At 34.4% G+C, this 27813-nt stretch overlaps 3 protein-coding genes and 1 long non-coding RNA gene across 6 annotated transcripts; 2 read left to right on the plus strand and 2 right to left on the minus strand.

Annotated features, from left to right (window-relative positions):
* Window positions 1-821: 821 nt before the first annotated feature.
* LOC121203614 (probable protein phosphatase 2C 63) lies at window positions 822-4259 on the plus strand. Its single transcript, XM_041106168.1, has 4 exons — window positions 822-1657; window positions 2359-2732; window positions 3336-3572; window positions 3664-4259. The coding sequence occupies exons 1-4, from the start codon at window positions 1390-1392 to the stop codon at window positions 3934-3936; spliced, it is 1152 nt and encodes a 383-aa protein (XP_040962102.1). The 5' UTR covers window positions 822-1389; the 3' UTR covers window positions 3937-4259.
* Window positions 4260-6128: 1869 nt separating this feature from the next.
* Window positions 6129-7709, plus strand: LOC121223774 (uncharacterized). Of its 3 annotated transcripts, XR_005921125.1 has the most exons (4): window positions 6129-6753; window positions 6872-6934; window positions 7017-7372; window positions 7495-7709. It is a non-coding gene; the product is annotated as an uncharacterized lncRNA (long non-coding RNA). The 3 variants fall into 3 exon arrangements; XR_005921126.1 differs by having other exon boundaries at window positions 6129-6934; XR_005921124.1 differs by having other exon boundaries at window positions 6872-7372.
* Window positions 7710-12007: 4298 nt separating this feature from the next.
* Window positions 12008-16621, minus strand: LOC107923831 (NADH dehydrogenase [ubiquinone] 1 alpha subcomplex subunit 9, mitochondrial). The gene is made up of 12 exons (XM_016853976.2): window positions 16382-16621; window positions 16136-16235; window positions 15993-16057; window positions 15760-15845; window positions 15567-15651; window positions 15408-15478; window positions 14850-14981; window positions 13547-13662; window positions 13322-13445; window positions 13180-13248; window positions 12771-12891; window positions 12008-12635 (listed from the first exon to the last, which is right to left on the minus strand). The coding sequence occupies exons 1-12, from the start codon at window positions 16473-16475 to the stop codon at window positions 12496-12498; spliced, it is 1203 nt and encodes a 400-aa protein (XP_016709465.2). The 5' UTR covers window positions 16476-16621; the 3' UTR covers window positions 12008-12495.
* Window positions 16622-16983: 362 nt separating this feature from the next.
* LOC107923830 (ABC transporter C family member 5) lies at window positions 16984-25809 on the minus strand. Its single transcript, XM_016853975.2, has 12 exons — window positions 25235-25809; window positions 22652-24916; window positions 22200-22520; window positions 22026-22112; window positions 20227-20919; window positions 19927-20091; window positions 19473-19767; window positions 18827-19041; window positions 18355-18660; window positions 18067-18130; window positions 17680-17919; window positions 16984-17584 (listed from the first exon to the last, which is right to left on the minus strand). Exons 2-12 carry the CDS (start codon window positions 24782-24784, stop codon window positions 17472-17474), a joined length of 4632 nt encoding a protein of 1543 aa, XP_016709464.2. The 5' UTR covers window positions 24785-24916; window positions 25235-25809; the 3' UTR covers window positions 16984-17471.
* Window positions 25810-27813: the final 2004 nt, after the last annotated feature.

The following is a 27813-nucleotide window of genomic DNA, read 5'->3' on the forward strand; positions in this document are numbered from 1 at the left end:
CTACCTATTTTTACAACTTTCCTTTTTGTTATTATTTTTCGCTCATTAAGGATGTGTTTAAGAAACTATTAATTTTTTTTATTTCATTAAAAATGAAAAAAAATTAACATTTAATATTTTAAATGTGTTTAGTGAACATATTAAATTTTCTATTAATATAAAAATTCCAACTAAAAAATGTTGAACAAGTAGATATACTTATCACTTCATGTTTAAACTTGTTAAGTTATTTTTTAACATATATTTGAAATAAATTATCTTTTCTTTAAAAAAATACATTCAAATCATTATACTTAACATTTATCTAGAACTATTTAAAATAATATAAAAATATTATATCAATAAGATTAAATTAAAAAAAAATAATTTCCAAACATCAAGATCTTTTCTGACACATAATTGTATTCAATATTTTTAGTAATTCACAAAATAAAACTTCTAAATAAATTCAATACATATAAATTCCAATATTAAAAGTTTAATACTTTATTTTTCAATTTATTGAGCAATACTTTGAATCATCTACAACTATTTCTTTTTTTTTCTTCATATTTTTATTTTTTAAAAGGTAAATTCATTTTTTTTTTGAAATTTCAACTGAGATATAATAAAAGAGCCAAATAGGCTTAGTAGTCCAGTTAAGCAGACCTAAAACAAAATTAAGAAAAAACAGAATAGGCCTCCAACGTATTGGCCCATAATTCAAAAAAACAAACTGAAAAAAGAAATGGCCCTAATAAAATAAGAAAATAAAAATAAAGAAAATAATGCTTCTAGAAATCTCAGTTGATCAAAAACAGCTGGCCTCCATTATCTTTTCATTTCCCATCACCGACCCAGCCATTAATAGTAGAAGATTTCCCCAAATCTTTTTGCCGTGCTACTCATTCCAATAATCACCTCTTTGCTCTTAATCTTACAGCTTGTTTGGTTCAGTGTATTGGCTATGCCAATACACCTCTAATCGGTGGGCCCCACCTAATACCTCTCTAATCCGCCGTTTGGTTCAGCGTATTGCTAATACGCGTGTATTCCGTTACTTTCCTAATCGGTGAAAAGCACCGATTTCTATTCCCCCTTCTGCCCAGATTAGGTGACGCTTCAGCAAACCCTCCCTCTTTTACCCTCCCCCGATCCCCTTTGTTTCTCTTCTGTTTTCCACCTTCATCCGATTTGCTTCCTTGTTTCATTGCTTTTCTTTTCTGCCGATTTGGTCCCAGTTTATTTTCTTGCATTTTCCTTTGTTTTCTTTCGTTTTCCCTCTTACCAAACACTAAATATCTTTCCATTTTCCTCTCCCCCAAAGTGAAACCCCCCATTGAAACCATCGAAAAGGTTTTCATTTAATCAAATCCCCTATAAAGGGATTATTATTATTTTTTAAACACGATGATGATGATGTTACGGTCCCTTTCCAGGCCGCTCGAACGTTGTCTTGGCGTTAGAGCTGGTGGGGATGCTCTCATGTGGCACGCTGACCTTAAACCCCACGCTTCCGGTGATTTCTCCATCGCCGTCGTGCAGGCTAACAACTGTCTCGAAGATCAAAGCCAAGTCTTCACCTCTCCTTTTGCTACCTACGTTGGCGTCTACGATGGTCATGGCGGTCCGGAAGCTTCCCGTTTTGTTAACAAACATCTCTTCCTTTTTCTCCACAGTAATTCCCTTTTTCCCTCTTTATTTCAACATTCCTTTTTTCCCATTCTATTCTGTATGTATGTATGTATGTATGACATGAATGAACATGTGATCATGTATGTATATAGATATGACCTTGTCAGGAAAATCATAAGTTGTCTATGGAATCATCAAATATGTATTTAGTTTGATAGATTTCGAACTGATGACTCCAAATAGACTTTCTTTTTCTAATTTTTAACAGTAAAAGAGGGACCAATGGGGCACTTAATTTTGATATTTGCTCTATTCTTATATTTTTAACTTTTAAAACGAGTAAAAATGTATATATTAGGTGAGGTATTGATAGATTATGCATATTAAAAGTAATGATATTCAAGTTTTAACATTTATGGCGAAGCAGAGTGGGGTCGAGGCAGATCATGCCAGCAATGGAACAGTAATGAATTTGACAATATCTATCTTGCCCCGCTCCACAGTTATGTAGCACTATGTTTTGATGGGAAAAGAGAATATGAACTATTTGTCTAAATTTGTATCTACTTGGGGTTGTCTGGACTTGAATTTTTCGGAATAATTAGTAAGTGTAGTTCAAGTTTTGGCATTTTTCAGGTCATTTATTTTTCTTTGTTTTGCACACTTTTCAGTGATAAGCATGCACTTGGATTCTAAAAAAGATTGATGGAGACCCTTAAATTTTTTTTTCTTTATTCATTGTAGAATTTGCTACAGAACAAGGGGGATTATCTGCAGATGTGATAAAGAAGGCATTCAATGCCACTGAAGAGGAGTTTTTGCGTTTGGTGAAGCGATCATTGTCCGTGAGGCCTCAAATTGCTTCAGTTGGATCATGCTGTCTAGTTGGTGCAATTTCGATTGATGTGTTATACGTGGCGAATCTCGGTGACTCGAGAGCTGTTCTTGGCAGGAAAGCTTCGGGGGATAAGGAAAACACAGTAGTGGCAGAGAGGTTGTCAACTGATCATAATGTTGGAGTCGAGGAAGTTCGAAAGGAGGTCGAGGAACTTCATCCAGATGACTCACATATAGTCGTTTACACCCGCGGAGTTTGGAGGATTAAGGGCATAATCCAGGTACAATTTTATTGACAAGTTGATTTATAATCGTTTAGTTCAAAACTAGTCTGCTTGAGAAATGATCAATATGTTGATTCTAGAATTAGTTGCCAATTAACTTCCTCTTCGTAGGCATTGCTTGCAACCATTTTGTTTCTTTTTGCTTGATGGAGAGGTATAATTATGGATGTATACATTGTGCATTAGAATGGAAGTTCATTCTAAAAAATGGTTATAATTCTGAGTTTTTCGACTTTTCCAAGAATATTTTGGTCTGATTTCCAGTACTGTTTCATGCTGCTATTTTCCATATAGTATGCCTTATATGCATGAGATGGACAAATGCAGGCCCCTGAAGCATAAAGCTAGGCTTATGTAACTGCAAGGAATCGATGCTCTCTCGTTTTTATGTTTTTCTTCTCTTTTTGTGGTGATGTTCCCCTTTACTTTGGTAGGCAAGTTGAGCTTTTTACTTCGATCCATTCACGAATCGAGAGAATAAGATGCATTAGCTTTTATCTTACATTGGATTGTAGAACTAGAGATGATTGATTAATACATGATCTTTGAGCATGTGAGTGATCATGCTGGTCTAAGCCATTTTTGTTTTTCTTATTTCAGGTGTCAAGATCTATAGGTGATGTTTACCTGAAGAAACCTGAGTTTTATAGAGATCCGATCTTCCAGCAGTTCGGAAACCCTGTTCCTCTTAAAAGGCCGGTTATTACAGCAGAACCCTCGATCCTTATTAGAAAGCTTAAGCCACAGGATCAATTCCTCATCTTTGCATTAGACGGCCTATGGGAGCAGTTGAGTGATGAAGCTGCTGTAAACATCGTTTTCAAAAACCCGAGAGCCGTGAGTATTCGTGTTCTTCCATTAACCTAATGAAACCTATGGAAATGCAATGCATTTCATTATTGATATTTGTTTGCTTGAATGCTTGCAGGGTATTGCCAGGAGATTGGTAAGAGCTGCACTTCAAGAAGTTGCAAAGAAAAGGGAGATGAGATACAGTGACATCAAGAAAATAAAAAAGGGGATAAGGCGCCATTTTCACGACGATATCACCGTGATTGTAATCTATCTAGACAAACACCGAGGCTTCTTTTGTAATAAAAGAACCAAGCAGAATGCCATGGGTTGCACGGTGGCCCCGGTCGACATCTATTCCTTCAATGCAGATGGAGGAGATGAGGATCTGCTTCAAAAAATTACATGAAATACAATACAATGACTTGGTTCCAAGTAAGCTTTAAGTTATGTATAGGAAAACAGAAAAATCATATAGGTGGGATTGGTTAAAGTATAGAGTTTTTAAGGTAAATTATGTCAGTCAAGGATATAGGATTGATTTAATCTTTTGTTTTATCTCTTTATTCTTGTCTTTTGCCTTTTCTGAAGTTGATATCAAATGTCAATGGAAGAAGAATACCATTTTTGTATTGTTTAATTCAGTGTTCATAGTTTATGTATAGAAACTTGGGAAGATGAAAACGATATTCGATTCAATTCTATGTTGATAAAGGTTTGAGTTTTTGAGAACATGATGTCCTAAGTAATTTTTATTATCATAAAAATTATAATTTAATTTTGAATCCTAATTTTTGCCTTTTACGAGTCGAACAAGCGTAGTGCTGGGTAAAATATTTATCTCTAAATGCATGTAATTTTGAATAATTCAATTATTTATATGAAAATGCACCTATGAATTTCTTTTCATCGATTTAATTTAAAAAAAATAAGGTAATATTTTAGCATTACGAAAATTAAAGAGATTGTTGCCAAAATTACTGGATACGCTCTCATTTGTTGTTCTTAATGTTATAATGTGAGTAAATTTTAAAAAATATAATAAAATTAAATTGAGTATTTTGTTTATTTCCAAAATCAAATTCACTTAATTAATAAATTTCATGCATTCTTAAATTTTACGGGATCATATTTAAATACTGGGTTCAAAATTTTAAAACAACATGTATTAAGTTATTGTGAGGTTGTTAATACTTTTCTCATATATAATTGAATCTCGAACTCGAGTTTTCTCTAATTCTCAAAGTACAGACTAAATCATTAACTAAGAACATATTTTTTATGATATTATTATTACATTTCTTTTATGTTGGATTAGTATTGTTTCTTTATTTAATTTATATGATTTATCATAATAAATTATTTTTAAAAATTATCCTTATAGTATATTTTAAAATCATGAGATATTTAAAATATTTTATTTGAGTGATTCAATTTAGAGAAAATTGTTTGTGTTATTTCTTTGTATTCAAAATATTATAAAATTATACAAGTAAATAATTGTTATGTATAGATTTTGATTTTTTGTGTATTTGTGTTGTATTAATATTATTATCATGCAGGGGTGAAGCCAGAATATTTTTTTAGGGGGCCAAATGAAAATTTAATTTTTAATAGTTTATATCTTTATAATTTTTAAAAGGATTGAATAAAAAATTTATAATTTTAGGGAAATCAAAGTACAATTATATTTTTATTAATTTAAAATTTTAAATTTTTAAAAAAAATCTAAATAATAATTTTCTATTTTAGGAGAATCAAGCCCTGTGAACCCTCTAGATTCGTTTTCCTGCTAGATTGATGAGCTATTTTGTTTGAAGTGAAGAATCGGTTTCATGGAAGGCCAATTGGAGTTGAGAGCAAGGTGAAAGAGATATTGTATCGGCTTGAATTTCTTCTATTGAATGCTTGCTTTATATTTTTAGTTGAAAGTGAGATATTGAGGCAGTACTTCCGTTTAATTCAGAATTGTTGTAAATTCAATCGAGTTCTTGATGATAATTCGATATGGTTATGTTTTTTTTATTTTTTAGAGTTCAATTCTTACTTATTAAATTTTATTAGTTATAATTATTTTAAATTTTATTAAATCATATATTTTAATTAAAATATATTTAATATTAATTATTTCAAATTATCTTTTATAGTATCATATAATATATTATGATTTGAGTAAATTCATATAAGAATATTGATTATTAAGAATTTTATTAAATTATATATTTTAAGTATAATATATTTAATAATAATTATGTTTAAATATGATTAAATTATTTATTATTCATATTAATAATCTTATCAAAATTTAAATAACAATAACAATAATAATTTACCAAAACAAATTTCTGGTAATTATTAAGAATTTTATTAAATTATATATTTTAATTAAAATATGTTTAATAATAATTATGTTTAAATATGATTAAAATATTTATTATTGATAATAATAATCTTATTAAAATTTAAATAACAATAACAATAATCATTTACCAAAATAAATTTATGCTAAGGGTATTCTAGTCATTTTAGTTTTTTCCACTATGCTATTACACCTCTATTCCATTCAACCAAACACAAGATTACTATTACGCATCTATTCCATTACATTCAACCAAACAGTTGATTTGCTATTACACCTCTAATCCAATACACCTCTAATCCAATACACTTCTAATCCAATACATTTCTAATCCAATACAGCGAACCAAACGCACTCTTAATATCTTGGATTCATCCTCTTCGTTGCTTGTCGGACGGTATTCGGAATCGCCACAGCCAGGTAATGTTCTTCTCCCTTCTTTAAAGCTTCTATTGCAACCAAATGGGCAAAAATATTGTCAGTTCTCAGAATATAACAAAAACAGATACTATTAAAATTGGTTTTAATCTCTTGAATATCTTTGATGATTGCTCCGATGACCGATTTGTCTTGTTCTGAACTTAGACACTTTTTGACAATCGTTTTCGAATCTCCCATTATTTGTAAATCTTTAAGCTCCATAGATCTTCCTAACTCTAAGGCTTGTAACCCTGCATGTGCTTCTGCCGCGAATGGAGTCGCAATGTTGGTATAGATAACTGACTTTGAGACCAAAATCTCCCCACCCTCGCCTCGAACAATCAGTCCCGAAGCAGATCTTGCATTTTACTAATCAAAGGCTGCATCAAAGTAGACTATGATTCTCGTACATCTCTCAACAGTTCGCGGAACACCATCTCCTACCAAGTTAAGTTTCTTCTCCTCGATTCCTCTTAACTCAGAGAGAAAATCTGAAATTTTATGAGAGATATCCCTGCTTGTTGTTTGTCTGTTTTCATAAACAAATTTGTTCCTGCTTGTCCAGATGATCCAAAGCCCGCAACAGAAAAGTCGGCACTGTTCGTTTGTCCCGCGACTAAAAACCCATGTAAGCCAATTCCAAAAAGTATCTTGAGTATTAATAAGTATACATGATAACTGTGTGAGTCTCCAAACTTCTTTTGTTGTAGAGCATCCACGAAAAATATGATTACAGTCCTCCTCTTCCAGTTTGCATCGAGGACATCGAACATCTGCAACTGTTCGTTTGATCTTTAGATTAGCAAAAGTAGGAATGTAATTCCAAGAGATTCCCCATATTGTAACTTTGATTTTCGGGGGAATTTGTAAATTCCATAGTTTTTTGTAAAAAACTTTAGTCTCAGTTTGTAAATTAATAGGATTTTGAGTACCCTCCTGTAATAGTTTGTAGGCGCTTCGAACCGAAAAATTGTCAGAGGGTTCTCCTCTACAGACTTGGAAATCTTCATTTGCTGTCGTTGCCAATGGAATTTGCAAGATCTTTTTAACAACTTCCGCATTGAAGGTAAAAGAAATTATATCAGCTTTCCACTCTCTTCTATCTGCATCAATCAAATCCGAAACTAACTTAATATTTGCATCTCTCTGATGATTTGCAATCTGTCATCTTCATTGCCCGAAATCCAGAGGTCCTCTCAAACAGAAATACGATCCCCTTTGCCAACCCTCCAACAGAGACTTTTTTCAAGAATACATTTTGCCGACCAGATACTCTTCCAGGTGAGCGAAGGTAAATTTCCTAATTGAGCCGTTAGAAAACACGCATTCGGATAATATTTAGCTTTCAATACTCGGGCTAACAAAGAATCTGGAAAATTAATAAGACGCCAACCCTGTTTAGCTAATAATGCGATATTAAATTTATCAAGTTTTCTAAAACCAAGGCCACCTGCTTCTTTCAAGACACACACATCCTTCCACGCACACCAATGGATCCCCTTCTTTTCCCAATTTTTCCCCCATCAGAATCTGGCTATTATACCTTCCAACTCGTTACAAAGAGACTTAGGAAGTAAAAAACACGCCATAGAATAAGTTGGAATTGACTGTAATACTGCCTTAATAAAAACTTCTTTTCCACATTGAGAGAGGTATTTAACACTCCAGTTATCAATTCTTTGTTTTAATCTGTCATTCAAGCTTTGAAAAGCTACTTTCTTTCCTCTGCCCACTAATTTGGAAGTCCTAAATACCTTTCTGGATTATTCGATCTACGAACATCGAGCATTTGAACAATAACTCTTTTTTCTTCCTCCTGCGTATTTGTACTGAAGAAGATTGTAGATTTATTATAATTAACACATTGGCCAGAAATGAGCTCATATTCCTTTAAGATATTCTTCAAAACAGTAGCTCCTCTCTCTGTGGCTTCCCCAAACAAAATACAATCATCCGCGAATAACAAATGTGAAATCTTCGAACCATTTCTACTAACTTTCACTCCTCGAATTAAAATTCCTTCCGTTGCTTGCCTTAGAAGACTAGAAAGTCCTTCTCCACAAAATAGAAATAAAAATAGACTCAAAGGATCTCCTTGTCTAAGGCCTGTAGATGGAAAAAAACTTTCTCCATTGACGCCATTGAGAACTACTGAATATGATACTGTTGAAACACATTTCATCAACTTGTCAACCCACTCTGAATCAAACCCTAATTTCTTCATTATTTTTTCAACAAAGCACCATTCAACCCTGTCATATGCCTTACTCATGTCTAGTTTCACTGCCATAAGCCTTTTTTTTCCTATTTTTTTATTCTTCAAAGAGTGAAGAACTTCATAGGCTAATAAAACGTTATCGCTAATTAGTCTCCCAAGAACAAAAGCACTTTGAGCTAAATCAATACATCTATTCATCACGAGACGGAGACGGTTTGCAATAACTTTGGCCAACAATTTATAAAGCACATTACATAAACTGATTGGTCTAAAATTGATGATATTCACAGGATTAGGAATTTTAGGAATTAAAATTATATTCGTTTTGTTTATTGAGCTGACATCCATACCTCCATTCAGTAGATTAAGGCAGAACGATGAAACTTCCTCTCCGATAATAGACTAGCATTTTTGGTAGAATATTGCTGGGAATCCATCCTCTCCTGGTGCTTTTGTTGAGCCTAATTCTGAAAGTGCCTCACAGATCTCTTCTTTTGTGTACTTTGCCTTCAATGTCAGATTGTCCTCATCGAAGATACATTGCTTAATTCCTGCCAAAATTCTGTTGTAATTTCCCCTCCTAGCCGAGAACAGCTTTTGGAAATACAACCTGGTAATATCCTCTATTTCTGAAATATAAAAAAAAGGTAAATTCATTAATTCATTCAATGAATGGAACTATACAATCCAGAGAAAAAAATAACAAACACTTGTTGTAGATGGTGAAGGATAATCTCCATCAACACAACAAAGGCTTTAGTCTCAGTATCAATAGAACATTATGACACGTTGATAATTGGCTTTGTCATAACTCAAGCACGACGTATCTGGAGTGATTGTAAGCACTTAATACGATAAGAAAATTAGCCCCAGATGATTTAAAGCGGCGAGCAAAAATCGACAAAAGAATCAAGTATTTACCAAACTAGAGAGAGGACGACAACAAAATCATCCTTAAAATCACTTGTAAAACTAAGATTACATGCATAAGTAAGACTAAAAAACGTGCTATAAGAGCAGACAAAAACTTTTAAAACTGAAAACTTATTAAATAATGGAAAAACAAATAAAAAACATATAAAACTTAAGACAACATGGGTTCAAATCGACATAAGAAATAATTTATTATTCTAAAATACTCTTAAAACATAAACAGATTAAGAAGTTGACGAAGAGCCACTCATTTTTCAAGAAAAGCTTTTGGTGGCCGGTGGAGTTTTAGCGAATGATAAGCACCGTCATATGTCCATCATAACTTGTGGAGATAACAAAGATACCCACAAAATAGATTTGCAGACTGAAAAAAGAGAACACATGTGTAGTGAATGAGGAGAAGAAAGAAATAAATGGTTAATGGGAGAGGAAAAAAGGGGGGCAATAGCCGGCCCTGGAGGCTGGCACCGTCATTGAGCAAAACAAAAAATAAGAAACAAAAAAATAAGAAACAAAATATATTTTTAGTTTTTTTACTATATGGGTAACAATAACTAATTTATAAAATAAAATTCATTATGATATTCAAACTTAAGAATATTTAATTTATAAATATATATAATTATATTTTTATTATTTTTAATTAAAAATAAAAAAATTACCCATATAATTTCAATCAAATAACTTTTTTATCATCTCTATTACATATTATTATTATTATTATTATTATTTTCACGCACAGCATCCAATTGCTGGTATTTATTTATATATTCTTCTTTAAGACGTGATTGCTCTAGAAAAAGGAGAAAAAAAACAAAGACGTGATAAATGATTAAAGGGTAGATGATGGACGGAGTTAGCGCCGTCTCGAGGAGGGTGCAATAGGGAGAGCGCGTGGGTGTGAGCCGGAGCCTACAATGTGGCATGTGGTGGGGCAACTAGCGACGCATCATCATGATCCTGAATATGGATTGGCCACCATTCAGGAGCCTGCCTATATATTTAATGTTGATTAAATCAGTACGTTTAAGCATGCTGTCCACAGGGCATTGGTTTAAGTTAATTGATATAGATTCAAATCTCTAATATTATAACAAGATTAAGTCTTAAGAAGATGGATGAAATCTCAGTTATACCATTCAAGGCATAACTCTGTTTTCAATTTTAGTATGTGCATGTAATGTAAGCTGTTATGGTCTTCTTTTTAAATATAAATTTACCCTCTCTTTTTTTCTTCCCAACAATTTCATAACATTATTGGTTAAATAATTAATTGATGCAAAATGCGAATAAGAAAATAGAAAAAATAAAAAGAATTAAGCATGTCAAAGTCAATAATTTTTTTTAAAATTTATCAAATTGAATAGCTCCATAAATTAAAACTCAAATGCAAAGTCGCAAAGTCAAATGGCTTTTTATAAAAAAAAGTAGTCAGCTTACACTAAGATTAGCCCGCATTCCCCTGCATCCATTTCAGTGGCATGAACCTTTGAAAGAATCAAACCGGTCTGGCCGGCTCTCACCTACTATATATATAATATACACTATATTATGGTCTTTAATTACTTAGTAATCTAGTACTGTATAAGGGGATGGTCTAATTATAGTTGATAACGACACATTATATTGGTGTCTTCTTTAAATATTTATAAATTTAAATTATTTCTATATTTTTTTATAACAAATGGTAAAGTTTTGAGAAACTGTCACCAATAAACATGTATAAGTTTGAATGGGGGACCATTCCCAAAACTTAATTAATGAAATGGTAGAGAGGGGATGATATGAAGTTGAGGGAATCATGTGAAAGTGTCTCTCACGATTAAAATTAAAAAAGCATTTAAAAAAAAAAATCCTTGTCTGGTATAGCTAAGCTTGCAGTTGAACAACGTTGATGTAACATAGGGAAGACAGAGATAGGGAAGGTTGTGTTTGGTAGTTAGGGAGTATCCCCTTTGCCATTGCACTAAACTGACTCGAGGGGGGTGGGGTTTTGTTTCTTTCATCACCACACAACACGACAACGGATCCACCAAAGGTAACACACTTCTTTTTTTTTTTTGGGGGGGGGGTGTCGTTTAATATTAAAACACCATTCATGTGTCGACGTCTGTATTGTCACTCACATCTGTGGTGGTGAGTGGACTGCATGTGGTCTGCAAAGCATGAAATAAATGAGAAATAGCGCCGGCATGGATGGTTCAGTTCATGTTATATCAACGCCACATTGTAACTTGATGCATCAATAATTTAACAACTAATAATTCCAATGGATCAGATTTCTTAGTTCCAATTAAATAATAGGTTCTTTTTAATGTACAAGTCAAAATGAGAAAGATCCAGTTCTAGTTAGGTTCTTGCCCCAGCATTGATTCCAAGATCCTAAAACTGATTTCTGGGGTACTACTTGACACTGTTTGATTGTTTGTTATCCATAGCTTTGTTTTCAATTATGTTACACAATTGATATAAACAAATCTAAAATTTTCACCACATAAAGTGAATCGTGGGCAAACCAATCATTTAGCTTGAACCATTTCATACCTCCAATGAGAGAGAAACAAATAAAATGGTTTATTTTTAACAGGAGATAACCTCCCAAAGGATGATCTTTAAAAACAAGAAAAATTACAAATGAGATTAAATATTTTCTCACAAATATATAATCACATGAAATAACTAAAGGGTGCTTCCCCTTATTATTCATTCCTAGTTTCAGCCGACGAAAACAAGCCCCCCTCCCTGTAAAAAAAAATAACCTATGATGCCACTAACTAGTTAAATCCCAAGAGTTGCAGATGTTGTACATAGTGATTAACCAAGTATCTCAACTTTTATTAAATCTTTGCTACTCAGCAAAATCACATTCTCCGTTTTTGGAAAAGGGAAACTACAACTATGCACTCTTTTGGTCATTCTTGTCTTTAAGAAAATGATGGCATCACATACCAGAATAGGCTTTTCAACATCTGAGGCGTTTTTAGGACCAAGAAAAAGGTCAAAAAGAAAACACATCGGGAAATGAGATCCAAATAAAATTAAGGATAAGAATCTGGGTTAACTTTTTCACTGACTGTAGAACCAAATTGTGGACCGCCCTTACGGTATTGAATAAGATACTCGACTGGGTAACCCTTCAACTTATGGGGCACAATACCCAAATCCATAAAAGTTAAAGCTGCAAAACCCACCACAAAATAAAAGAGGAAATGAGATGAATACATCTTGTAAAAAGGAAAACTTACTGGAAATGCTATTGAAATTATGACAAAATGACGTCAACATATTACAGTCTGAAATTATTCCAACTGACCATTTTCTGAGACAACAGTGTCGGTTGCAAATGCATTTATATGATCCAGATTGAAGATGTCGGGATTTGGTAGTGGGAATGGCACTTTCTTGAGTAATACCTCTCTAGGCATGGCAATTGCCTGAAACCATCGAATGATGAGCTGTTAAATTATAACTCAATAGCAAACGACAATGAGCAATGACACATGAGTACTAGAAGCACAATAATCAATTAAACATAAATGAGTCATGAAGGGCAAACATGCCTTCCATTGAAATTTCAAAGAAATCTCAACTGCCAGTATAACTAACTTTTACCATATATGCATAAAGACAATACTAACAAATTAGACAGAATAAAAAGCTGCCTTAAAACAGCTAAAGAATTGCTTGTGGCACTTGTCCAAATACAAAGGTTAGAATTTTACCTTTGCAATCGGTAAAGGTACGTTTACATAGCGTGGCCATTCACGGATCGTCTCATACATAAGCTCAGCCTGCAGGGCATTTTATGATCAGTTACACCGAGAAGCATTGATTCGATAAATGAACAACAGGGACAGTAATTACCAGTTCATGCACAGTATAGATCTCTGGTCCACCCAATTCATAAACGTTTCCCATGCTGCTTCCATCATCTTTCAAGGCCGCAACAATTGCAGAAGCAACATCAACAACATATACTGGCTGGATTCTGTAATGAAACAACTGTTAGGAAAAGATGCACAAAGCTTACAGGAAGAAAAGGACCTAATAGATTTCAATTAAAAGGTTCAGGTTATAATCCAAAATTACTTGGTAGATCCACCACCAATGAGTGGAAGAAAACTATATTTCTTTGCAAAATGTGCCCATCGATTCATAATACGATCCTCGGTACCAATCATTACAGCAGGTTTCATGACAGTAGCCTGCACAAGAAATAATATGATAAAACTGTTGATGTTGAAACCATACATAACAAAAAAAAAAGTGGATGCCTAAGGAAGACCAACTTTAACAAGCTAATCAAACCTTTTCAACCCAGTTTTCCCTTTTACTACTCTCACTTAACTTCCCTCAAGCTTATTCAGGAAAGAGGTGCTTGTGTGATTTTATTATGCACTTAGGTTCTGCGCCATTCATGTTCTTGATATGATTGCACTACCTGAGTTATGCATTATTCAAATGATTTCTTGGAGTAGAAATCAAATGTTCATACCAAGTCCAAAACTAAGTTTGCATAATGTGAAGTTCAACTTTGACCCTTCTATTGCAATAATAAATGCACGTTTTCCAGGTCACTTCTTTGAGAAATTTCCTAAATAGCTATCAGCTAAGAAGTATCAAAAGTTTAATATAAGCATTAATAAAAGTGAAAAATAACAATCTACTCAAAATAAAGCTTATAGCAAAAAATGAACTTGAAATTTCCTTTTGCTTGGGATGATAGGGAAGTAAATCATAAGATTACAACAATGTAGAATCAGCTTGCAAAATAAACAAAGATGTAGGAAATCATAATTGTAATCTAAAGAAAGAGTCAAATAATCAACTTCATATTTTCACCTTCAATCTGACATTGATGTTTGAAACACGAAATTGATCTCAATTCTTAAATGCACAAGCAATAAACAAGTCCAGATAAATAAAACATGATATTGTCGTTAAAATAAACAACAAACGGATGCACCTAACAAACACCACAATAGAGTCCAAAGCATTTAAAACATGTTACGTAGGAATACAGTAGTGAATAACAAAATTAGTGAAGCCCCAGAAGAGACAAAACCAACAGCAACCATGACAACAACAGAGAGACTTAAACAATCCTATAAAACCGTGTCAAAATTAATTCTCTCATTTCAAAGCACCCAAATTTTTTTGGTCCAAGATCCTAGGATGGCTATCCATGCACTTAAAGATAAATAAAACAAACCATTTCCGTATCTCCTTCCAACCTAATTTTCTTTCTGCTCCTTTTTGCACAGCATAAAGTGTATATTATATTAGATAATACTGTTTCATATTATTAATACACAGGCTCGCTTTGTTTATATTATAATAAATTGCTAATAATCATTGCCATCTGACGTTGTAGAAACTAAAGATTAACTACCTCAGGAAGTTCTTTCAAAACAGCTTCTTCTCCAGCAGCCTTAGCTCTTAGAAATCTTGATGGAGATGACAGAGAAGACCCTAAGCAAGAAACTTGAATAAATCTCATGATACCACCATGTTCTTTGGCAATCTGAAATCAAGAAGGAAAAACTAATACATTAACTGAAAACTCTACAAAATTAAGCTTAGTTAAAAGTAGACATGGTTGATAGCAGAAGATGATGTAACATAAGTCACAAACTATACACTGTTTCTTAACTTTGTCATAAATATCAGCACAAATGAAAAAAAGGAAATGCAGTTAAACAACTTGCTATTTACATTCAAATTTAAAGACACATACGATAGAGTCTAAAATAGCAAGCATACCCAACTCTCCTTTCCTGAAAGGTTCTAAATAATTCATTTTCTTCTACTCCGAACCCCACACCTTTGTCCAAAACAGGGACTGGAATAACATTTAGCCCATACACAAGAATTGATCTAAATTCATGCTAATAACATCATCAAGAGATCAAGGGTGCCAATTTCAAAGTGAATGAAAGTTCCAACATACCACTGCCAGTTGTTCTGCCATGAAATGGTTCACTTCCTCAAAGCTAAAGTTTCTTGTCTCATACTCTCTTCCTGCCAATATTAGCAAGACTGATCAAACGAACAAATCCAACATTTAAATTTATTTCATTGATATTATCAGAAGAAAGGCATTGTGTACCAATGAGATTGATAACAACGTTAGCCTTTGCCATCACAGCCTTGATTGAATTTTCATCCCTCGGATCATATTTCATTGGCACTATCTGATAAAGAGAAATATCAAATTAAAACCAAATAAAAATACAATAAGCACTTCAATTTGAATTTAAAGAAAGAAGGGGAAAAAAACGCAATTCCATAAGGTAAGCAACCTGTCCTAAATCTCCCATCAACTTGAGATGACGAGGGTTATCCTCGGAACCTCTGAAGGGAACTAACACCTGAGATCCCATTTTAGCTAAAATAAAAAGAAAAAATCAGTATACACAAATAAACCTTAAAACAACAACAACAACAACAACAGCAGCAGCAGCAAGCTCTCCGTAATGTACACATTAAGGCAAAACAATGTACAATAATAACTACGACATTAAATGTAAATTACCCAGTTGTTGCACAAGATAACGACCAAGGAATCCAGTAGCGCCGAAAACAGTAGCTATAATGCCACTGCAGGGGAAGGGAAAATCATTTGACATTCGAAGAGAAAACTTTTAAAGAAAAAAGTTCAAATCCCAAAAAAAGGACCTGACGGAAGATCGGCCACCGGTGCCCTTGCGAACGAGGTGGCCCATGCCCTTGTGGGAAGCCAGTGTAGATCCGTATCGCGGATGATCACCTCCATAGTCTGAAAAGGAAAATCGATAGTAAATGATTTATAACATTTCGATAAAAGGTAAAAGACCCATCAATTTGTTGCAAATGTTAAACATTATTAAATAGAAGAAGAAAAGATAAATTGGAGAAAATAAAAAGAGGGAATGGAAATGTTACAGTGACCGGAGAGAGGGTAAATAGACTTGATAGAAGAGATTGAAGCAGTTGGCCTCAGAGATTGGTGCCCTAATCGCCTTGTAATCGCCTGCATCTTTTCTCAGCTTAGCTTCTCCGCGAGAGAGAGAGAGAGAAGGGACGTGGTTAGTGTTGTTTGAGTTCAAAGGATAGATGATTTGGATTTTGATTTTAGCTTTGGGCTCATCGTTTTGAAAGCCAACTGGATATGTTGGGCTTTACCCATCAACTCATTAGGCCATGGGAGTTGCGAGTCAAAACATGTATTGATAATGTATTTATTTTGGCTTTTTCATTACAATCATTTTTAACAACTTTCTTTTAAGGTTTATAAATAAAAATTTAAATTTTCATTTGAGACTTTTCATCTTTGACAAACTTAAGTATTAAAAAATTCTCATTGGAACTTTTTTCTCTATCATTGTATCATAATCACAGCTTTCATCGTTTTTGACCGTTTATTAGCGACGACGTTGCTCAATTGGATAAACAAAATATATAATTTGTCTGCTGTAGTTTTGAGGCAGTGTGTGTGCAGCGGCAATGAGATAAGCTTGAAGCAAAATTTATGGCATCAAAGCCTATAAAAAAGAAGCTGCCATTAAAGAGATGAAACAAAATTTATGTTTTTTGGGTTTACAATTGAACTTTTTGCCAGTAGAAAAGAGAGGGATCTAACTAGTTCAAATCTTCAACTTGTCCTAACAACATAATAACATTTTTCTAACCACTATTTTATTGCACATCTTGAACAAATATGAACCGCGTTCTTCCCGAGTATTATTACATCGACTGTATTTTCTGTTACGAGGTATATGTCAGGATGCTAGCCGTGCATGAATTTTCTGAATCCGTTTTTGGGGGATGAATCTACTTGGAAATTACCTTGAAGTTGAAATTACTTGATGCTTTGGTTATAAAATGGTTTGGTGCGCGTATCTGCCCTTGCCATTTGTCATTTGACTTAGCCGGGTGCTGCGAGAAAGAAGCAGCAGCGGCAGCTGGTTCACTCTTGGATAGTCCCTCAGCTCCCGATGCCTGACTGGTAGAAGAAATTGGCTCGCAATCTGTTTTAAAAATCTGGTATGCCACTTGATCTTGAGGAATACTCGGTTACCAACTTTAGGAACATTGATGATTTATCCTCTAAGAGACGTGCCGGGGTATCAAACTCTGCAACTCGACCTGCAGATAATTTTCCAATTCAAGATTTTCAATGAATTCAATACTGAAGCATCTCAAACTTAAAGATGGAATATTAAAGACGTAGCTTTACGTACCATCATTTAGTACCAAAACAAGATCACTGTCAATTACAGTCGGAATACGATGTGCAATAGTGCAAACTGTGCAGTTCATGAACTCTGTTCGGATGATCTTCTGTATGAGATTGTCAGTGGCAGTATCAACTGATGCTGTAGCTTCATCGAGCACGAGTATTCTTGCCTGTTTGAGCAAAGCTCGGCCCAGCGAAACAAGTTGCCGCTGGCCCACGCTCCAGTTATCTCCGTTTTCCAAAACTGCATCACATCAATGGAAAAAATGACATAAACCACATGCAACTTCAAGGGGCTTTTTTACCTCTTCTTTCTCTATACATTTTTTCATTTCTCTCTCTTTTTCAGCTCAATGATGCATTAATGATGCCTGAGAGGGACGGTGCAAACCTAGTGTATCAAGCCTTTGCTCTTTCTCACGAACAATATCTCCAAGCTGAGACTTATCGAGAGCCTGCAGACAAAGAAAAGTTCCATGCACGTCATGCAACAAAACGTTTCAAGACTCAACGTAGCATGCTAATTTTATTTAGTGCGGGAAAAATGAAACAAAAAGATTAAAAGGAACGTAAACCAGGTAACAAAGTGGCATTTGTTTAATGAGGAAGATTAACAGCTAAGTATGCTGGTTATGTGAGGGAGAGAGCTGGGTATGCCGTATGCAAGTGAAAGTTATACCTCCCAAATTTCATGATCCGAATGCTCTTCGAGAGGATCAAGATTGCCTCTAATAGTTCCTTCAAATAATGTAGGATCTTGGGGTATGATACTAAGGCGGCTACGTAGGTCATGGAGCCCAATTGTTGAAATGTCAATGTTGTCTATAATGATTCTCCCACCAGCTGGCTCAATCAATCGGAATAATGCTTGGATCAACGTAGATTTACCACTTCCAGTACGCCCAACAATTCCGATCTTTTTGCCACCAGGAAATGCACATGTTACTCCGTGAAGCACTACAGGAAGATTTTCCCCATAGCGAACCTTTAAAAAAAGCAATATTAAAACAAAAGGAAATGTCAGCATGTGGTTCCAGTAAGAGATAAAAGAAAATTATCTCAATGTAGAAACAGTACGGTATTTATGAGCTTCCGGTGTTGAAAGAAAAAAAAAACGGTAGTGCATGGTGTGGTGAAAATCAGCTACATACCTTTAAATCAAGCAACTCAATTGTTCCACATTCGGGCCATGAGGATGGCGGGCGGGAATTTTCAATAACAGGAGGAGCTTCACTTGGAATTTGGCTGTACTGATAAATCCTCTCGATGGAAATAATTTTATTCTCGAGCTTGCAAAAGCTAAGTATCCACCGTGATAACCTTGCGTTTAAGTTAAGGCCATATGTCACAGCAAGGCCTGCCATACCTGTTTAGAAGAAGCAATCAGCATATTATCACGACTAAGAACTCCAAAATTTTCATTTTAGAAGAAACATTCAGCATATGAGGAAAAGGAATATATAATGATGTAACTAAAATGTGCCCGGGAATTCTAAAGGTTCTCATCGAAAACATTGTCATTTCTAAAGGATAATTCATAGTAACACTATCCCTTTGCCTTTGTAAAGATGACAAGAGAGCCAAGGGCAGGGCCACAATGTAGGACTGGGACTGCAGAACAAGATTTTAACAAGGTGAAATGAAGAAATTTCAAATTTATAGTTCACCGATTATTTGCTTGCCTTTGCAAGTGACAAATCAGTTTACTTCAAATTTTACAGTACGTGTCACTCTTGACACTCGAATGCCTTACAAACAAGCAGATAAATCAAATAATAAAGCAAAAGATTTACTTACTTGGATCAATACTTCCATGTGGAAAACTCACGAGCAAAATCATGCAAAAAGCAAATACAAAGGTTGAAAGTAATTCCATCCGTAGGCAGAGCCACTCGATGGCTGCAAGACTGCAAAAGAATGGACGGGCGAAACAATCAAGAAGATAAAGGTTTCTCTTCATGAACCTTTTCTCTTGCCCAAAACCTCTTATTGTGGCTGCTCCGGAAATTGATTCACCAAACAGATGAATAACTGGAGATTTCTGGATGCTAACAATGCGGACCAGTTCTCTCGAAGACGCCATGTAGTATTTCTGCAACCAGCAATAAATGAGAAACTCATCAGAAGAAACATGCATTCGCAAGACTGTATAAAACGGAATTAACTTAAAGAAACAAACTACTACTAATGTGCCTTCTCTGTGTCTGAGTCAATGGAACCCAACAACAGAAATTTGAGGCAAAATAGCTACCTGCATCCACAAGCAAGCAATAGCCATTGGAACAACAAGAAGCAGAACTTGCCAAGTAACTTTTGTCATCACACCAACAATTCCAAGAAGCTGTATTGTCGTTGAAGCAAACCCACCAAGTCTAAAAGGAATATCAAGATCCACAACACTTTGATCAATAGACACCTGCGAGTTTACAAATGACCGTCATCATATAATCTGAATAAAATAAAGTGGATTCCAAATAGAGCCAAAAAGAAGACTTAGGAACTTTAAGCATTTATCAGGTGGAAATATATATTTATATATATAAATACTTACACGATTCAAGATCCGCCCAGCTGGAGTTGAATCAAAGAAAGACATTGGAGCTCGAAACACACTTCTAAGCATACTGAGAAACAATTTTTGTGCAGCTGCTAGACCAAATGTGGCTACCAGAACAGCCCTCATAAATATAAACCAAGAGCTACCAAAAGCAAGGGCCATATAAACAACCAGGAGGACCATAGGACCGACTTTAGCTTGGTCTCCATCAGTCTGGGGGTTTGCCCATGCCATCCACCAATTACTTGCAATTTGAAGGAACTGGAATAATGTTTGTGCAAGAACAATGAGTGGTATCAAAAGGCCTTTATATGCAGCTGCCATATATGACAAGTACACCTTCATGCTGACTCTTCCTTTTACCCTTTCCTCTTCTTGAACAAGCTGCTTTTTCCTCCGCTTTGCTTTCTTTTTCTCTTTGATTGCTTTCGTGTCTGATGCTGATGCACCATCTTGCACTTCCTTGGCCAAACTGTCGATATTATTTCCAGCCAAATCACTTTTTTTATTTAATATAGCTTGCCCATCAAGAAGCAAATTTGCATCCGATTCTTCTGACGAATGAGTTGGAATATCCATGGCTTCAATTGCTTCATGGTGAGCTGAGACCAGAGTTTTGAAATCAGTGCCTGCCTGTAGAAGTTCATCATATTTTCCTGCTTGTATGATATGCCCTTCCTTAAGAACCTGCAGATATGATCAATTTCATTGGAGAACAAAATATTCAGCAAAACCTATGAAAAACCGGTCTCATCATATCACCACCTATAGCAAAAATATGTGTACATATATATATAACAATTCTTATATTGGCCCCCGAAAAATATGACACCGGGCACTTGTATTGCATAATTAATCGAAGATAAGTCATTATTATATTAAAAAAGTTGAAAAAGTGAGCTTTCCCTCAAAACAACACCTCATCTCCACCAGCTTTACATTTGATCTCCCTGTAAAGGAACAATTAGTTCGCATGCTAATTTTTAGACCCTGCTACCATTTTTACTGTTCAGATGCCAAAAGTAAAACTCATACTTCACTATATATCTAGTCCATCATCATCCAGTAAGTTGCACCATGTTGTCCAACATTCCATAATTATTGACTTGTTCATAGTATTGTGGACAGTGTACTATCTCCTATGGTGTCACTTGTAGCATGTCATCACTATCTAATTCATTAATTAGATCATTTTAATCCATCTCACCTACTTTAGATTAATCAATCACGTTCAACAACCACCGATACTGGACATGATATTGGATAAAGAGAGGGCACATTGCCTTGAACAAGGATTAGTTCAGAAAAATAATATCTTATCTTGGTGAAAAGAAAAGGCAATACAGGTGTAAAGCCATTAATACAACTAAAAAGAATATATTCCCGTCTGCCAAAAAAAAAAAACAATACTTAACTATGCTCCCAATTCATTCAAGAAGAATCTTCAAGAAATAAATCACAAATAATAGCATAAGGAAACTACTACCTAAAACATAACAAGTCCATGATGTACACCATTTAAGACATAAGTTTTGCAGTCAAAGTTAAAGATATTTTAGGCATAAAAGCCAGTTCCCAACAACAAAATGTAACACCTCAATAATTCTACCATCTAAATGTTCAGCTAAAAATTTGTCTTCAGATCATAGTAGAAACATAAGTAAATGATGTCATAGGGCATGAATTTTAGTGTGTGCCATGCATTCATACCATCAGAAATAGAAAAAGAAAAGTACAAGCATCATTGCATAGTGGACTGCTAGCAGGGAAAAAAATTTGAAACTATTTCATACCAGTATCAAATCTGCAGTGGGTAGAAATTCAACTTGATGGGTCACGAAAACGACAGTCTTATTTGCCAGTGCTGTCATTATGTATTCCTGCATTTCAAAAAAAAAAAAACAATTGTTCAGCCAAATTCTATTGAAATGAAAAGCAAAATATGCAGCATATTGACTGTATCAAACCTTGAATAGTTCTGAGCTAGTGTGTGCATCAACAGCACTGAAGGGGTCATCAAGTAAATAAATATCAGCGTCTTGATAAAGAGCCCTTGCAAGCTGCACGCGTTGTTTCTGTCCACCACTCAGATTTATGCCCCTGTCTCCAATTATGGTTTGATCTCCATGTGAAAAGAGTTCAAAATCCTTCTTCAGGGAACAAGCATTGATAACATTCTTGTATTTTGTTTTATCCATAGGACTACCAAAAAGAACGTTCTCTTCAATATTTCCAGACTGTATCCAAGCCGACTGAGAGACATAGGCAGCAGTACCACACACCCGAACCTGTTTAACATCAAAGTAAAAGAATAACAATTCAAAAAGCCTTTCCATTAATGGGGAAAAAACTAATAAAACTAACAAAGAAAAGAACTTGAGGTGGAAAATAGTTTAAAAGTTCAATGATCTAGACTTACTTCACCAGAGATCTTAGGAATCTCCCCAAGGATGCAAGAGAGAAAGCTTGATTTCCCGGAGCCGACCATGCCACAAACTGCCACGCGCATCCCCCTTTCTACTTTCATTTGTATTCCAGATAAGGTAGGCCTTGAAGAAGAGGGATCCCAGCAAAACTCACCATCCTTAATCTCTATAGCCACTTTTGACATTCCTCGGGGCAGAACAATGGTAGCATCTTCCTGCAGTTCTTCCTCCTGCAGGAATCCAGAAATTCGATCAAGAGAAACCTTTGTCTGCGCCATCATAGACACCAGGTCTGGGAAATTCCTAAGTGGTTCTTGAAGGATTCTGAAAGTGGCCAGTGCAGAAAGAACACTGCCAGCGGTGAGTTGACCTCCCAACAATATTGATGTTGCAAACGTGACAGCTGCAACAAATATGGGGGAGCTCCAAAAAATGAATGTAACAAAGGCCTGAGAATAGAGTGCTTTTCGTAACCACTTGAATTCTACCCCCCGCATCTCCTCCAATCTCACTCGGTACTTATCCTCCCAAGCTTGTAACTTCAGGATCCTCATGTTCCTTAGACACTCGGAAGTCTTCCTCATTCTTTCGTCCTTGGCAGACATTAACTTGTCTTGATAATCTTCTTGGACTTTTGCCAAAGGAACAGTTACAACGATAGATATGATGGTTGCAATCAATGTGGCAACGGAAGCAATTCCAACATTTTTATATAAGATTGCAAGAGCAAGAATTATTTGCAGCGGAAGCATCCAAATGTCATGGAGATACCAAGAATAGTCTCCCACTCTTTGAACATCAACCGCCATGTAATTAACAATTTCACCACTGGTATGGCTTTGTTTAGCTAAGCTTGAGAGCTTCAGCCCCTTGCGATACACCATTGCTGTTAGAGCTGATCTGACATGCATACCCAAAATGTCCACCCCAAGATACCACTGTCTGGTTGTCACTGTCTCCACAAGCTTGGATACAAAAAAGATTCCAGCAAGAACATAACCTTCGTGAGGGAAAGTCTCCCGCCCTCCCAAATAATCAACAAAGTAAGTGATCATGTACGGACCAACATAGGAAACAAGAGTGTTCAAGAGAGCAAATACAGCATTACAAGCTGCTTCCTTCCAGAATGATTTCAAAATCACCCAAGCCAAAGACGGTTGCTTTGATTGGTTTTCAGCCTTCAATTTTTCCCAATTAGAATTCAAAACCTTATAATTACTCTTGGCTCGATCTTTCGGTGCAAGAAGAGGAATGTCCTTAAGTTCAAGCGGTCTCTTTGCACCGAGTGAAAGAAGTGAATTTAGCCAAGAAAGCGTGGCCAAGCTAAAGAGTCCGGCATCACTATAAGGAGTAACTTTAAGACACCCTGCCTCTTCTTCTTCAAGAAGCAATGGCTCCTGAAGGTCAGAGTTTCTACAAACTTGTATACCGGTCACGCCTCTAATCGCAACAAAGCAAAGAAATGCAAGAGCTGGAGTTACAGCAAAATTGGCAGCTACATGAGAAGAAAAGTAGCTTGAACCATCTACTAAGAAAGATTTGCCGTCAACATACAAGGTACAAAAGCAAATCACAAAAGAAATAGACCACCATACCCTCAGCAACAACGGGAATCTCTCAGACACCTTAAACTTACAATGCAGAGCTGAAAAACTCAATACAAACCAGGCTAAAACTTGAGTAGCAGGCAAGGCAACAGCAGACCAATCCACAACTTTCCCATCAACAGCCTCTCTTATCAAACCAAAACCATCAAATCCTAGCACCACAACTTGCACAAGAAGCACATAGAAACAACATGATACAGACAATTTAAACCCAGTACCAACTATAACATCCTGAACTTCTCCACCAACAGTAATGCTTCTCCTAATTGGGCTAGAATTTGCAACCGAATCGTCCTTATATAATCGAATTCGACCAGCACAAACAGATATCTGCTTTGCAGATATTATTAAAAGAAAAACCAGGAAAAGTGTCAAATTTATGCAAATGGAGGATAGTTCCAAAACAGGCAACCCATGAATTGCCCTCAGAAGGGAGAAATGTGGTGGTTCTCCAGCAGGTGACGATGAAGAGGAAGAAGAAACTGTAATGCTATTGAGTAATAGAGTGAAGAAGCCCATTATTGGCAAAGGTGAGCTTTTTGGTGAAGGATATAGACCTGAGAAACAAGCTGAGTCGGTGGCTTTGTCGTTGATGTCGATGAATTAAGTAAGAAGAGAGATCAAATCGAGTGAAGAAGGGCATCTCACCATCTGAGGCAATGAAAGAGTGAAGGCAAACAACAAAAAAAAAGAGGTTATTTGGAGATAGAATCTAAAGACACATTGCACATAAAAACAAATAGATTTTATCAACACGCAAAACAAAGGCAGGAAACAGATAGAACAGAAACATGAAGATTGTTTTTTTTTTCCGACTCTCCTCTGTTTCTCTTTCTTGTATCTATAACATGTCATCTTCAGTTAACAGAAGGAGACAAATAAAGGATATAAGAAATCAGATGAAACTTTGAATGAAACCCATATTAGAAACATAATTGTATCTAAAAATTTTCAAAAAAAAAAACTGACCAGGTTCTTTATCCTCTGATCAACCAGAGGATGGTAGCTGGCTTTCTTCAAAAAGCTCTCTTCTTCTTTTATGATATAAATATATATATAGAAAGAGGGAGCACACACTCCTACATCAGCAATCCAAAATCCAAATGAATGATCTTTAGACTAGATGCTGAATACGCTAAAGCCTGTCAGCGTATTAACGTGTATAATCTAGAGAAATGAAACAAGAACAAGAAGAAAGCTATAAAATTACATACATATATATATATAGAGAGAGAGAGAGAGGGGAAATACTGTAGTGTCTTGCCTCTGATTTTTTTTTTTTTTTGTAAAGAAAATGCTGAAATTAATATTTGGGTGTTAAACTTAAATCTTCAATAGGTTGATAATGAGAACCATAATAGGGATCCCCGACACACCCAGACCGCCTTTACAAGGAAACGTTAGTAGATTATGGAATTTTGCTGTGTGCATTTGTTTCAATGATCTGAGGAAAAAAAAGGGAAAAAAATAAAATGGGTTTTTGTTTGTTTTCACTTTACAGTTGTTGAGGTGGTGCCATGTGAGGTGGATTTCATAGACTCTCGACTTTGATGCCATGAATTTATTCTAAAGCTAATCATTTTTATAAGAATAAATATATATTATTCGTTTCATTTGTTTCATCATTGTTTTCATGTTCAATTTGGTGTTACGTAAAAAAATCGATAATTATATTTAAAAAGTAAAATTATAAATTTATCATGAAATTAATTTAATCTTTCGTATAGTTTATTTTATTAATTTTATCGTAAAAAGTAGAAGGGAAAAAAAGGCCAGTAATGGGATCAAACTGTAAAGTCATGGCCGCCCCCTTTTGAGTCATCTTCCTTGTGCTGAATTCCAAAGATAAAAGTTAAAACAATGATAGCACACTAATGGGGTTAAATGACTAAAAAGTAATTTTATTTTAATAGAGATTAGCTATGGGTACGGAAGACTCTTAAGACTATAAATAAAAAAAATAATTGAAATTGATGAAAATAGACCCTGTTTGTTTCTTGGGAAAAAATAACAATGCAGTTCTAGAAATGTCTAAGAAAAAATAACTAAATTTATGGGAAAATAAACACTGTTTGTTTCTTGAGAAAAAAAAAGTAGTGCATGTCTGCATGGCATAGAGGAATGAAAAAGAGAAAATAGATAGAACTTGTTCATGATTCAGGTATGTTTGAAAATCATTTACTACTAATAAATTTACAATAATATAATCGATTAAGAATAAAATAATAGAGTGGGAGAAAGACAGCATTTGATAGTGAAAACTATGTTTTTTTTTAGTTGAAGCAACTGATTAACCTGAAACCGGTTCCCCTTTTTGTCTAATTTTATAGGCAAAACTAAACACTTGCGATTATAATTAGCGATAATTAATTAATATTAAGAAAGCAAAAGACAAAATACTAAAAATGAACCGTTAAATCAAACCGAACTTGATGAGTACCCATAATAAGAGTCAAACACGATGTCCCCATACACTAAACCAAAACGGTTCGTACGCACGACACCGGTCTTTTTCCTGGATCGAGATATTAAAGTTTTGACTGGGGAGTGGGGACAGACGACTTTTGGCTTTGGTCACTGTAGTTGCATAGCATTTATTACAGATTTTAATAATTATAATGCATAAAAGATATTGACATTCATTTTTCCAAATTATAAAGCGGAAGTTTATTTCAGGAAAATAAGAAAAACATTGAACTTTAAAAACTAAAATAAGTCAAAGGATTTGTTTTACTATATAGTTATAATTTTATTTGAACCCGTCAAAATATTTTTAATTGTTTACTATATTATTTAGGGTTAGTCCACAAAAAGGGTTTAATATATAATAGGTTTTTTTATAAAAATATATTATCCAAATTAAAAAAATTAATTCATTGGTTAACCATATATGTTTACATTAAGTTTTGTTAGTAATTTTTAAATTTAAAATATAATAAAATTTATATATAATATAAGTTTATTAAAATTTACTAAATTCAAATATATAAATTATAAAGTTTATTAAAAAATTTAAAATTGATTTTTATATATTTCAAATATTTATTTTTGAATATTTTATTTTTAATTATTTATTGAGTTATAAGTATTTTGATTTTTTTATATTTTATACTACATCTTATAATATTTATTTTATTTTACATTATATATTATAGAAATAATTTTACAAAATTTAGATTTTTATATTTTTTTATTTTTTGAAGCTATTTACTATAAATAATGGTATGGTTGTGCTTATACAACTTTTGTACCACGTGGCAAGTTCTAATTAATTGAAGGTTGCATCTTTAATTGAGAGAACCCTTACGATAATTTGAATAAAAAATAGTAATTTAAATATATTTTTGATAAAATAAAAGAAAATAAAATATTTAAATGAAAAGATGATAAATTTTTGTGTATATAAAGCTAGCTAGACAATGTCAAACGGACCGACCACCCTTTGCAATGTGAAACGGGAAAGATGAAAGATGACGTTTGGGGTCCGCACGCCTATCCTTCGCCGCTCCGCCCTTCTTTGAAAAACAAAATTCTGTTCAAAGCAAATT

Source organism: Gossypium hirsutum, chromosome D11 (genome assembly GCF_007990345.1).
Source record: "Gossypium hirsutum isolate 1008001.06 chromosome D11, Gossypium_hirsutum_v2.1, whole genome shotgun sequence".
NCBI classification, from domain to species: domain Eukaryota; kingdom Viridiplantae; phylum Streptophyta; class Magnoliopsida; order Malvales; family Malvaceae; genus Gossypium; species Gossypium hirsutum.